Source organism: Onychostruthus taczanowskii, unplaced genomic scaffold, assembly GCF_017590055.1.
Source record: "Onychostruthus taczanowskii isolate IOZ18803 unplaced genomic scaffold, ASM1759005v1 scaffold179, whole genome shotgun sequence".
NCBI classification, from domain to species: Eukaryota; Metazoa; Chordata; class Aves; order Passeriformes; family Passeridae; genus Onychostruthus; species Onychostruthus taczanowskii.
In genome coordinates, this window is record NW_024499006.1 from 108161 (window position 1) to 121770 (window position 13610).

At 35.5% G+C, this 13610-nt stretch overlaps 1 protein-coding gene across 2 annotated transcripts in view; it reads left to right on the forward strand.

Annotated features, from left to right (window-relative positions):
- The window catches only part of POU6F2 (POU class 6 homeobox 2), a 312199-nt gene that overhangs the window by 59679 nt on the left and 238910 nt on the right, over positions 1-13610 (forward strand). For both annotated transcript variants that reach the window (XM_041400352.1, XM_041400353.1), the window contains exon 2: positions 2690-2861. In XM_041400352.1, the coding sequence (XP_041256286.1) occupies positions 2690-2861 (172 nt within the window). The remainder of the gene's footprint in view (positions 1-2689; positions 2862-13610) is intronic.

A 13610-nucleotide genomic window follows, 5' to 3' on the forward strand; every position in this document is an offset into this window, starting at 1 on the left:
CAGATTCCATTAAATCCATTAAATTGCTGTTAGTCCTCAGATCAGGAGTTTTTCTCTGTGGACATGATTAGTTCCTTCCCCAAACTTTGATGAAAAAGGTCAAATTTTGTCCTGATTCACATTTGTGAATCCATAGTTACTAACATCCATAACATTTGTTATGGATGTTAGTAACTAATCTTGATGTTAGTTTTGAGTAGCTGAAACTGAGAGAAGCAGCACTGACTGAAACAATGCTGTTTGTGTTCACAGTGACATTTAGCTGCAAAACCCGCTAAAACACATTATTTAGTATATGAAAGCAAACAAATTTTGCCTCAGTAAATGACTGTCCATAGTGCACTATGAGTATGAGGCAAAACAACTCTGAGTTTTTTACAGTGTCTGCAAGAGAAATCTGTTGGTTTTTGTTTCCTCTCCAGAAACATCTAAGAAATGTTCAGATTGTTGCTGCCTAATAAATACAGTAAATGAAATGTTAATAAATTGCCAGCAATTTAGCCTGACAATAACATGGATTGACCAAATTGATTAAATTGATTATGTTTCATGTATTTACAATATGTAGACACAAGCCTAATTTATTTTCTGAAGAGTTCAAGGTAGGTATCACTGGTTTAAAAAAAAACAAAACCAAAACAATGGAGTAATGTTTGTGGTTGCTATCTGCAATAATCTAATGCTGACAGAGAGCAGTATTTTATTTAGTAATTAACAGTGTAAAGGGAAGAGAAGCTGTCATGTTGGTTCTTAAGCTGGGGAATGTGATGAAAGATGATATCTGCGATCTCATCCTTTCCACTTGTTTAGGATTGTCAGAATGAGAAATGTCAGCATTATGAAAGCTCAGCTCTGCTCTTGATATGATAAAACCCTTCAAAAGCCAGTCTTTCTTTCCCTCTCCCCCTCCTTTCTCCCTCTCCTGCTTGCACTTGCTTTTTTTATTTATCCTGTTTTGTTAGATGGCAGAAATATAATTCTTTTCTTTCTTCCTATTATAAGCCTCCATTTTTGTTTTATTATATGTTTCACAACCCCTAATGCCCCACTGAAAATTACCTTGTTAAATGACAGTGTTTCAAAGCCATGAATCCTTTCCACCATTCCCTCAGAGGTTTGAAACAGTCAACAGACTGTAAAGAATAAATAATAAAAAAGTATTGATTATTTTGATGACTGTGAGATTCAATTAAGTATTAATTTTGCCCTCCAGTGGACCTATCAAGGTATTCAAAAGGGAGGATTCGGCTCAACTAAATGCGTGCCGAGTGCTTCAGCCTTAAATAGGGAGAAAATGTGTTTACCTACAGTATTTGAAGAGGAGTGCATTGATGCACAGAGTCCAATATTTAAGTGCTGTGCAAATTGAGCCCTGGTGACAGTGACATTGTTTTCGGCAGTATGAGTATTGACTAAAGAAGAGCATTTGATGACAGCTTAAACTATTTGTATTGATTAACATTTTCATAGATTATCATGTGTCATATCAAATTCACTTTTCAGACATGAATACATTATAAAACCCACAGGCGAACATCGACCAATGTGAAGACAGGACAGAGGGAACATGCTAGCCAACCTACTTGCTCGCTGGTCACCTGTTCTCTGCATAAGAACCATTTAGGCATGAACTTTGCAATAAATAGCTGCTAGAGAGATCAACAAGGTCATTTACTCTTTTTCTTTTTTCTTAGTTATTTTTATTACTCTGCTTTCTGTCCTGTCATGATACTATGCTTATTATTTTGCAAGCAGAATAACCGAGGGTGCTTGGAAATAATGCCTGACCCCCAAACATCCTCAATGAGCAGAAGATAAAACAGATTCTGATCAAGAAAAAATTTAGATGTGTACATTTGTGTAATGTTTTATGGGGCATATAATGATGCAAACACAAGAATAATTGCAAACTGTATGTGTAAGTATCCTCCCTAATTTTATCTTATAGAAAATGTTTTCTGTGGTTTTTATTTTCAAAAGAAACATCCGTGTTTGTGTCTTTATGGACTTTTGGAGCATAGCATCCCAACGACAGGAAGAGTTAGAAGAAAACTGTGTCTCTTTTAAAAGTATGTAATGAAATGGCTATTTGATGCTGTGTATTTTCATAGAAATGCTGTAATGCTAGAAACTGTGCATTTGATTTTGTTAATGTTATACAGCTGAGGATGCCTCTTTAAATCACTATGGAGCACCCACAGGAGGCTCCTTTCCTGTGGTATCGGAGCATATAGGAATTTCTTCTCTTACTATGCTAAGGACAGGGTGAGATGTGAAAACATACACACAAAAAAGCACATCCCACAATTAAAGCTGTGTTGGTTATGTTGCTTTCATAGAAGTTTTTCTCCAAAGCATCCTGAATCTCTCACATGCTAGTTGAGCTTTAATAGGGTGGGGAGTAATGGAAAACTCATTGGATCTGTAATAGCTCTTCACTTGACTGCAGCCAGCAATAACAGCAGGAGCAGCCTGGATGAAGTGAGAGAGAGAGAGAGAGAGAGTGAGAGAGAGTGAGAGAGAGAGCGAGAGAGAGCGAGAGAGAGAGAGAGTGTGTGTGTGTGTGTGTGTGTGTATATGTGTATGTGTATGTGTGTGTGTGAGAGAGAGAGGGAGTGGAAGAGAGAGTATACGCACACCAAAGCTGCCACTTTTTTTCCCCCTCACTCTTTTTTTCCCCCCATCCTAGGATCCAATGATAGCTGGACAAGTCAGTAAGCCCTTGCTGTCACTGCGGAGTGAAATGAATGCAGAGTTGAGAGGTGAGGACAAGGCAGCTACTTCAGACAACGAGCTGAATGAGCCCTTGCTTGCGCCTGTGGAATCAAATGACAGCGAGGACACTCCCAGCAAGCTCTTCGGTAAGTCTGTCTAGGTATTTCATTTCACTGCTACCATGTTGTTGTCCAGAAGAGCAATCTTCCCCTGTTCTTTTTTTTTTTTTTTCTTCTCTCAATTTTCTTGTGAGTAGGAAAGAGTAGCTTGGAGCATGCAGGCTCAGAGTCCTCTGCTCCTATTGCAACTGGTTACCAGAATGACAGCATCAGTCCTGAAAACTTTTGTTAACAATGGACGCATTTAGTGCAAGTTGCAGATGTTTTATGAATTTTTTTGAACCATGGACTCTAACATAAAATTGTGTGTGTGTGTATCATTTTCTTGGAGTACTTTTACAATTATTGTGGTAGGTGCTGGTGTGTTGCACATGCTACCAGCTTTTTCTGAGGCTTGATTAAACTGAAAAGTTAATTTTTTTTATGGTAAATATAAATCTGGCTGAAGAGAAGTGAAAGATTATTGTAGAAAACAATTCATACTGAGTAAACAAAGCCTAGCAAGGTATTGCATGTGGAGCTAATGTTTTTGGAATTTAAATTAGAAATTAAATATTCCTGCTCAAGCTTGTGGAAAAAGAGATTACCTTTTAATTTTTTATTCATTTTGGAATAGTCTAAATTGTGCCAGATAAGTGTAGCATTTCACAATCAAAACAAAAGCAGTGAGAGTGGCACTCCAACACAGACATCTGTCATTCAAATGGATGACACCCTGTAAGCCAACTCAAGCAACTCTGATCTCTAATCAGAAAAGGGAGCAGAGCTGTTGAGGCGCGTGCTTGGGTGATAGATGTTGATAGGTGTCTGAGCTGTAGCAGCACTGTATGGTACATTGTGACATTTGGGGTTTAGAAGGACTACACTCCTGAAGAAGTCCCTTTTAATTATTTCTATTTGTGACCTGAGACAAACCTTAATAAAAATGGAGCACTTAGTTATTTTTTGTTATTCTATCTGTGGACGTCAAAGGGAAAAAGGTCTTGTTTTAAGGGAATGCAGCTGTAAGGGAGAAGGGGTGAGAGCCCATTTGCTAAGATTCAACTTTTGATTTCATAATCTGTAAGGAAATCTGTAGCAGTGTTCAGATTTCAGTATTTTACCTGCAATGAGAGCAGCAAGATTTTTTAAAAACAAAAGAACATGTGCAATTGTACATTGTAATATTCTTTGCACATTACTGAAAGATGCAGCACAGAATGTTTTACTAAATAACTTCATTACAGATGCAGGAAAAATAATAATTAAACACCTCTAAAATTTAATTTCTGGATTGCAGTAATGACTGTTACTGAATATCACATCCATTTTTAAGCACCCTCTTAGTAATCTTTGTTTCCATGGAAAGCATAATTTCCATTAGCAGTTTGAATGTTCAAAAAGCATTTAATAATTATTTTAGCCCATTTTATCCAGGAAAGAATTATAATGTCCAAAATTCAAAAGGCTACCAGTTATCTAGAGTAATATAAATATCTTCAGCTGTGTGTATATGTTTTATTTGCTCAAATGTTTAGGCTCCCTCTATTAAATACAGCCAGGCATATAGAAAGCAAAAAATGAGCTTTTAATTTCAGGATAGTGAAATGTCTGTTTGTTTTTCGATCAAGCAAGTATTCTAATAAAAGGCAGGATATTTTTTGAGCCCTTGTCATTTGGATGTTCTACAGTGGTAGTGAAAAATACACAGACACTTTCATTAGAGTTGTCGTGTGTGATATAGAAATGATGTGTAACCGTATCTTGCTCCTTTCTGGGCTGAAAATATAATTTATGTCACTAAAAGCACAAGTGAAGAAGCTAAAAATTCATATATTGTGCTTTTTCTACTGGTGAGTGTAAAATGTTTGCTAGTCTGATCCTTATAGTGCTAAAAAGATGTTCCCAAGTAAAAAAAAGTAGGTGAAATAGTCTAGCTGCCTCGATATGAACTTGTGTACCATTTTTTGAGGTTTTGTTAGAATTATGACAGATGCTATAGATCTATTAGCAACAGCCCTTGTCAATTAATTTTAGTAACTTTTATAACAACAACAAAAAAGGGATAGTGGGGCAATTTTGATACATTTGAGGATCAAATTGAGACAATGTAAAAGAAAGATGATTAGATGTTATATCACAGCGCATCCCTTAAGATAGATATGCAGTAAACACTAAAAATTATCAAGTGCAGTTGTGTTTAAAGCTCTGATACATAAATATGGAACATCACCACCCTTTAGTTTTTTCTTTGTTTAATGTTATGAATAGTATGTTAGAATGCATACTTTGTACTTCTGTTTGCAGTGTCTGAAGTTAAATTATTGTAAACATATTGACAGGTGTTGGCATAGAGAATGACAACTTTCTCCTTCAACCTTCTTTCATGTAATCAGAGATAATAAATATATTTTTAAAAGCTAACAATTAATACATGCTATGTAAAAATTTTCCCCAAATCTCTTAAGCAGGTGAGGGAGGAGCATTTTAGAAAGTCAAGAGGAGACAGGTCCCTAGAGAACAAAGTTTTTCTACGCTTCTGCTTTTCATTTTTTAAGGATTTGTGAAAATCATTACTGATTTAGCTGGAATGAATGACCAGCATTTGTGTGTCTTGTTGATGTTAGCAACATTTAATGAGTCTTGTTTTCATATAGATGAACAGAGTTGAACGATGAGATGCGAAGAGCTTTCTTTTCTTTTACCAGACACATTCTGCTTAGCTTCTTTTGATGGATGAGTTTATTTCTGCAAAGGCCTGCCTTTCTCACCTGTACCTTTTCCTAAAATTCACCTACTTATTCTCAAATTTCCTTGTTCTGGTATTTCACTGCATGCCATAGAAACAGTGGCAAAAATTTGGTTTTTGTTACCAGTCAAAATGGTCCCTTTTCAGTAACAGTCCCTCTGGCCAGTGAGGAAAGGGCAGGAGCACAACTAATTACAAGAGGCACTAAAATTTTGTTTCTGTTACGGGTGCTTTGCTATCAGTAACAAAGCAGATGAATGCTGCAGCATTTTAAGTCTCAGAAATACCAGCATAAGTTCCTGACAATTTCAAATAACTTCCAACTGGAATTGGTGTACAGGTGTCTGGGAAGATGTACTTTGTCACTGTGTTGCAGCTGCTCCCTGTGGGTGAGGACAGGAGTAGCTGTGATTAGAGGGGTTGCGCCTTGTTGTTTGCTGGCTTGTTTTCTCCTGGTGGTGTTTTTTTTTGGTTTTTTTTTGGGTTTTTTTTGTTTGTTTGGGGGTTTTTTTTGTTTTGTTTGTTTGTTTGTTTGTTTTGGTTTGGTTTTTTTTTTCATTTTGAAAAATTTGCTTCTCTTTGAAAGAAAATGCTGTCCTGTAGTCCAGGAGCCTATAATCCTCTACTTGTGCTTTTGTACCAGTGGACTCTTTTGAATTTGCATACTTCATGCTAAAGACTTTTGATACTGAAGTTACACGAAACCACAAAAAAGTAGAAAAAGTAATCAAAAATTAGGTGGAAAATGTTGGTAAAGGAATCTCTCCTGAAACTCATTACCTCGAAAATACAGTTTTGAAATGTGGGTTAGCACAGCTATACTGTTTTGGTTACATAAATACCAGTATGGGGTGAATTTGATTTGTAAAAGATCTTGTGGTGAGTTATTTATTTTAAAAAATATTTATGAAGTAATATCTCCTGTTTTAACCATAGAATCTAATTAAGTAACATAGAAACTGAGTATGGTTCTTGACTTTTGTGGCAGTGTAATTTTCAGATCAACTTGTCTTACTCTGCAATATCCTCCAAAATACTAGCCCAGGCCAAATACCACCGGTCTTACTAGAGAAAGCTTTTGTTAATGTTAGGTAGCAGTTTCACTTAAATAAGCATATTGGTATTTGATCCTAACTTAACTAATCCTACTTGTCATTTTTTTACTGTATTTTCAAACAAGTCTAGTATAAATTATGAAGTATTGCTCTGAAAAAAAAAAATCTTCGAAGAGAAAAAGCACCCACCACATTTAGCTGTGTGATAAATTGTTGCGATTCAAAAGTTGGTATGGACACTAAGGGTATGTTGTATATAAAATTCTCAGTAGGGTAAAAAATCCCGAGAATGAAGTGGCTGACCCAAGCATCAAAACCCCTGTGGACTGAGGCTGACTTTCCTGGAGTTAGATCTAGTGCTTAATTAATGTTTAATTGAAGGCAATTTGTGACATAATTAGATGACAGGGAAAAGAAAGCTGGGAGTGTATGCACTTGCATATTAAGGTAATTTACTGTATGATAAAAAGTTATTCTTTGAGATTCAGTCTGTAGTTCTGCAAATAAAAAAAAAAAAAAAGCTGTAAGTATATAGCAAGGGCAATACCAAGCCTCTAATTTTGGAGCACAAGTGTTTCCTATTTAATTATTGCAGGACAGAAAAAAACTAAAAATTGACTGCTAGCCTTTTTTTTTTTCCTTTGCTGGCAAGGTTTTGTTCCAATGAAATTAAATCTTAAGTTTTTTGTGCTGCATCTGATGACTGTGGTTTTCTTTGGTTCATTAATGGGCTTTTGATCTTTTCATAATGCTGTGTATGCTTGAAATATGGAGTGGTGATACGGGAGTTAAATGAATCTGCATGCATTTAAATAAACAAGTTTTTATTTTCAAACCTCTGCATTGGCTTTGGGATTTTATTTTCCTTTCCCACATTGTTACCCATGTTTCAGAATTGTGTTCATCCTTCTATATAACATGTATATGCTGCAGAGAAACAAGGTAGAAGTTGTTTCTGGCTGATTATGTTTTGCTAGTAGATTCCTTGTATTACTCTTTAAAGAAACATTATATATATATATATATATATATATATATATGTATGTGTGTATGTATGTATGTATGTATTTTAATTGGAGTTGCCTTGATTAGAATTTATGGCATTGGAATAATTTCAGTCACAAAGGATAAAGGACTAAATTGTCTTTTACCTCTTGAGACCGTGGTCTCTGCAGGTCAGAGCAGAGGTCATTGCCAGGTTGCTGTGAGGAAGCTGACATTATCATCCTTAACAGTATATCTAGCCTGTGGGGGCCTTCAGACTGTGAGCTTTCCTTTCATCAGTGTATTTAAGGATGATTCTCAGTGGCTTGGTTATATCCTCAAATTTTAGAGACCTATAAGATCTCTGCCCATCAGGAACACTTTGCTAAGCTTTGGTAATTTCAATAGAAGAAGGCAATGTGTATTTGTTGCTCTTGGTGCATTTTAAAGCGCTAGTGAATATTTCTGTTCTGACAGGAAGGTTCGTGGCCCAAATGGTCTCTATATTGAAATCAGAGCCTTCTTTTAGAGGCCACAGACATAACATCTGAAATATGTTTGATCTGCATATAAAGATTCTTGTCTCTTCACATAATTTTATTCCTTAATTTCCACATTATGGGTGCTTTGTTCTAAGACGCTATCAGTTATCTATGCCATAGAACAGATCCTGTTAGTGCTTGTATGTGTGATACTTTCCTTAAAGCAAATCATCTGTGGATTAGGAGCCCTATTTAATTACAAAGACGGTGTCAATGAGAAACATTAATGGGTGGCATGTTTACAGGACTGAGTCATCATACAGTCTTGTAAATTCATTTTCTTAAATTTAATGATGTCTTGCTTAAAAAGTGAGTAAGCTCTTAAAGAACCCAGAGATCTGGCTATGTGATTGATTGTTATTTCTGAAGGGTATATTTTACATGAGCATTTTTAAATACATATTTGTAAACAGAGACTTGAATTACTCTGAATAATGCTGTTGTCTGATTTCTTGGCAGAATTCTTACTCTGTCAGTGGGACATGTACTTGTGAATGGGGAGTAAATGCCCATTAAAACCAAAACAGATGTTATGACTATTTAAACACAAAACATGATGGGATGGTAAGATATAGAAAATCCATCCTGAGCTTAGCTTTCCTGCTGTGCTTAGGTATTGCAGGTAGCTCAGGCTGTGGTGGTACTGGTGCTAGCACATATGTTCCAGCTCTGAGGAGACCAGAGTTTTACTCACTTAGCCTTTGATGAAAGCAATATTGGGCTGATGAAGGACAGGTATTGCAGCCCCACTAATAAATCCTCCTGCTTGTATGGAAATAAAGAGGAGTCTTGTAGCTGTCCCTGAATTGTGACAAAGACAGACCATTAAAAAAAAAACAAAAACAAAGAAAAAACAAAAGTTGGTTTAAGTTAATAGTGTTGTTTTTTTTTTTTTTTTTAAGTGTGTGCTCTGTGTTTTTTAAATGAGTCTTGAAGTCTCATTTTCTGTATTTATACATAGAACAACTAACATTAGAGAGGGAAGGAAAAAACGATTAAATCCTATTACGTAATTGGTATGACTGAATGACAAAAGGTTCATTTTTAATTAATCTTTCTGCTCTCTGAAGTTATAAAAATAGCAACAATCTTGTTGCTATTATGTTTAAAAGCAACATAAATGACTGGCTGTTTCAAAGGGGACATGCTGGCTACTAGACAGTAAACAGGTAATTTGTGAAAGAACTGTTAGATTCTTTGATTGAGATCCTTGCCAGTTTGTGTTTTGAGATTAATAATAGATCAGACGCTTGCACATTTAAAAAGGAAGCAAATGTAAAAAGGAAGGATAATGGTATGTTTCGGTTGGACTTCACATGATTAATCAAGTTCTCCATAGGAATGTGCAGGTGAGGCTGATGGCAGCAAAGTTCGATTTGCCCAAATGTACACATGGCTCCACTTAACACCTCTCTGGATTTCCTTATGTTAAACAAAGAGGCAGCAAGTGCTTATACCAAGCTGGCACCCTGTCAGGGCAATCTGTATAAAGTTTCCTGCTGTCAGGTTAATAATTTTTTTAAAAATATCTAAAGGCAGAGGTAGCTGTAAGAAGCTCATAGTAACAGTTGCCATTCTCCTGTGGATCATTTTTCTTTAATATCCTGTGTAGCACTTGGTTTTCCTTGTGTTGTCTTCCTAGGTTTTTTTTTTCCTTGTCATTTGTAGGCTCTTCTTTGTTTTAATTCTTTTACCTTGTGAAAGTGTTTCTTCTGATGGATCTGTCATCTATGGTCCCTTTTTGGGGGGAGAGATGATCAAAGGATGGGAACATCAGCTTTATGGGTTTTTATACTTTGATTTAATCCCATATTCAATATATTAATGTTTCTTCTACAAATGTTTTATTTTCTGACTTTTTATGTGACGACCACTAGTACAACCATTAGTACTTAAGAAATAACATTATTTTGTGAGTTACAAAAATATTTATGACAAACTCAGAGGTAACAGCTACATTCAAATGATGAAATGAGAAAATTAATGCTAAACAGGGACAAAACAAGCATAAAATTAAATGTGTCATAATTTGCAGGTTTCAACAGGAATATTATTTTTCATGTAAATCGCTTGATGTTTTTAAACCATAAAGTCTTGCTTTTCTCTCTTTCTACCATCTAAAAATCAAAATCAATATCAGTATGAAACAAAGAAAGATTTGTATTGTGACATGTCCTGCTTTATGTTGTGATACTGCTTTGATGCTCTCAGAAGCCCTTTTACTTTGAAAGCAGATGTAATCTAAAGAAGAATAGTACCTCATCCTGTCTGGCTAGGTAGAATCTGCTGTTTTCAGAGAGATGAAAATTGGGTTTGTTCTCTAGATTTCAGGGATATCTATATCTACCAAATCAATGAACAATGCACACTCCTGCTCTCTAAAGCAAGTTTTTTAAACACTAAACTACTGCTTGTCTATGCCTAAAAGAAATTTGGATTTCTGGTTTTATTTTAGAATATACAAGAAACAAGAATATACAAAAATAGGAAAGAAATATATAAATAAATATATAAATATGCAAGAATGCATATACAATATTAGGAAAGTGAGAGTTTTGTTTTTCTTCTCAGATGTCCTTTTTTTTTTCAGAAAGGTAAACCATCACTTAATTTCTGAACAGTTTGACGTTTTCTTACAGAAATGTTATGTTTCACAAAACAGAGTAATCACACTACTTGAAAGGGATTACAAAAGTTAAATATATATATATATTTGTAATATACATATAAATTAACAGCTTGTGTGACTGAAATATGACATTCATTGTTTCAATACAATAAAAAAAACTTAGAGTCCTAAAAAAATTTCATGTTACATTGGAGATTTCAATGTTACACAAATAAGTAATAAAGACTTTTTTGCATTAGTAACAGCATTTTCTACAGCAGTCTATCATTAGATTCCTTCTTTCAAAACTAGCAGGGAGTTTACAAGATTGGCTTTTAGGAACATCTTTGTGCTTTTCAGTTCTGATGGTGGTGCTATGGTTTGGTGACCATTAGAAATTTTATTAAATCATTTTCTAGCTTAGTCTCCTGTCTGACATAGTCTTACATTTTAAAGTCTTGGTTTTACATTGTTGAATAAAGAACTACTAGCAGTCAGTTGCTTTCCAGAAGACTTTAAAGGAAGTCCTCTCCCAGAACACATTGGGCACACAGCCTAGCCTGTTATTCTTACCACAAACACCAAGGCTTGTGAAGTAGAACATCGGTAAAAACTAAAGTGCCACCTTTCCTGTCATCCCTTCTTCCTTACAGCCAGGCTTGGAGCTGTTCCCCTCTCTTCTGCTCCTTAGTGTGTGCACACAGCTGGAAACACATCCTGCTGTGTCATGGGCAGTTGCAAAATGCATTTTGCTTCCATCTGTCAAGATCTTTAGGCTTCTGTGATTTGTTTGAAGCTTACTGTTTGGGGGAGTTTGTTCCTTGAAGAGGATGATCAAAAAGCTCTGTTTAATCAAGAAGCCAGAATTACTTTTCAGTTAACATACCTTAAGGCATACTTTAATACATTGTACTTTTAAGTATATGTAATTATTTCTTGAGATAGAACAGTGTTAACTGGAGAAGAAGAAAAAACATTTGAATTAGGTCTAATCTCTTGAGCAAATACTATATGCAGTAGTTTTGTATTTTCTTTTGCATACAGTTAGGATTTATTCACACGTTGTACAGATGTTATATTTCCTCAGTGATTTGAATAAACATGAGGCCAGATTCTGACAGGTCTTGGGTGACTGTCCATCACAGAAGACCATAGATTTCAACAGGATATTCATCCTATCAATACTTGCAAGCCAGTTTGGGCCCTCCACTTGTTTCAATCACTGCTCTACAGTGGTTTCTTATGTTGTAGAGCTAAAATCAGCCAAGGAAACATACTGACAGGAAGGAGCAACCACTCTATAATTATGCTGCATTCATATTTAACAAATGATGAATTATGGAACCAGTCCTGGGGTTACCTTAGGTTTCTGCTTTGCTGTGCAGGTGTATTCCATGAGTATTGCTAAGGCTCTGAAACTCCATCTCTGCTGTCATGAGGAGGTCAGTGGTGGAATGTATGTAAAGCTTCCATTAAGGTGGGAAAGTCCTTAAATAGAGTGGATTAGCATAACTAAAAAAAAAAAAAAAAAAAAAAAAAGGCACATAAAAAAACTAGAGAAATCAGCAGGGATTAAAGGGAGGGGAAGGAAATTAGGTAGATATATTTGGGCTCAACTATGATTTATATTTCTCCTCCTTTCTTGTACTTCCTTGCCTGAAGCCATAAATATTTGGTCTGCAAGTCACAAATATTGATGAAGGAAAAATGGAATTTATATCTAAAGAAAAAAGGAAATGAAAACATATAAAAAATTACTACTAATTGAACATACTTTACTGTCATAAGCACAATAAACTTAATTATAATATTCAGCAAGAAAAGCATCTGCTTAAGTTGAGTTGATGTGTTTTTCTTCTTGGTATGAAGAATGTGAGGGAAAACTCTTGCATGGCTGTCTTGCTGGGATTTGATACATTGTTTGCACAGTCTTCTCATTTTAACTGTGTGGATATAGCACAGTGAACCTTCTCATAACAGTTGCTGACAAGAAAAAGAAATCTTTCAATCAACTGGTCCGGCTTACTCCCACTCTCCCCAGCCCCCACACCATTTTGCTTTTATGAAGCAATGAATAAAAGAGGGACCAGATGATGCAAAGGTTTGCTCAGATGAGACGTGCTAGTCAGTAAGCAACTTTGGATTTGTGGGACTCTGGTTTGTGACAGTGGACTTCAAAGGGATTGAGTTTGGGGGTCAAACCTTTCTCACATTGCCATTGTCTCATTGTGTAAAATGATGCTGGTGTATATTGAATAGCACTTTAAAAATTTCAGGTTTGCTTGTGTCAGCAGACCCTGACTGGTGTAAAGGCTGATGTGCTAGAATATAGGGTGCATTCTCCCAGCTGTGGTAGTTGGGCTGTCTGGAGCTCTATTGGAAGGAAGAAGGGTTTTACTTTATACTCTATCTGAAAACTCAGGTCTGAAACATTCATCATAAGGAGAAAAATCAGGCCTATTCTTGCAAAAAGAAAAAAGTATCTCTAGGGTCTGGTCATGTTTTTGGTTATTTATTTTTAATAAAACATTCTTCCAGTCTTGTATTCTTTTCTGTGTGCTCATATAACTGTGGTATTTCAAACCAAGTTAAAACAGTTAAAAAAAAAAGGTTCCCTAAAAGACAGTGTACTGCTGACTGTTTTATTTTGTTTATATATGATATTTCTTATGGTATTCAGATGGTTGTAATAGACTAACACAAGAGCTGCATGTCTTGTCATCTGTACTATATCAATACATTTTTATAATGATACAATAACCTGAACCCTGTAACAGTTTATGATCCATTTGAGAATTCTTATGGATTCTCAGAGTGATGGAGGCCTGAAAAAAGAACTTGACTGCTTTCACAAAACTG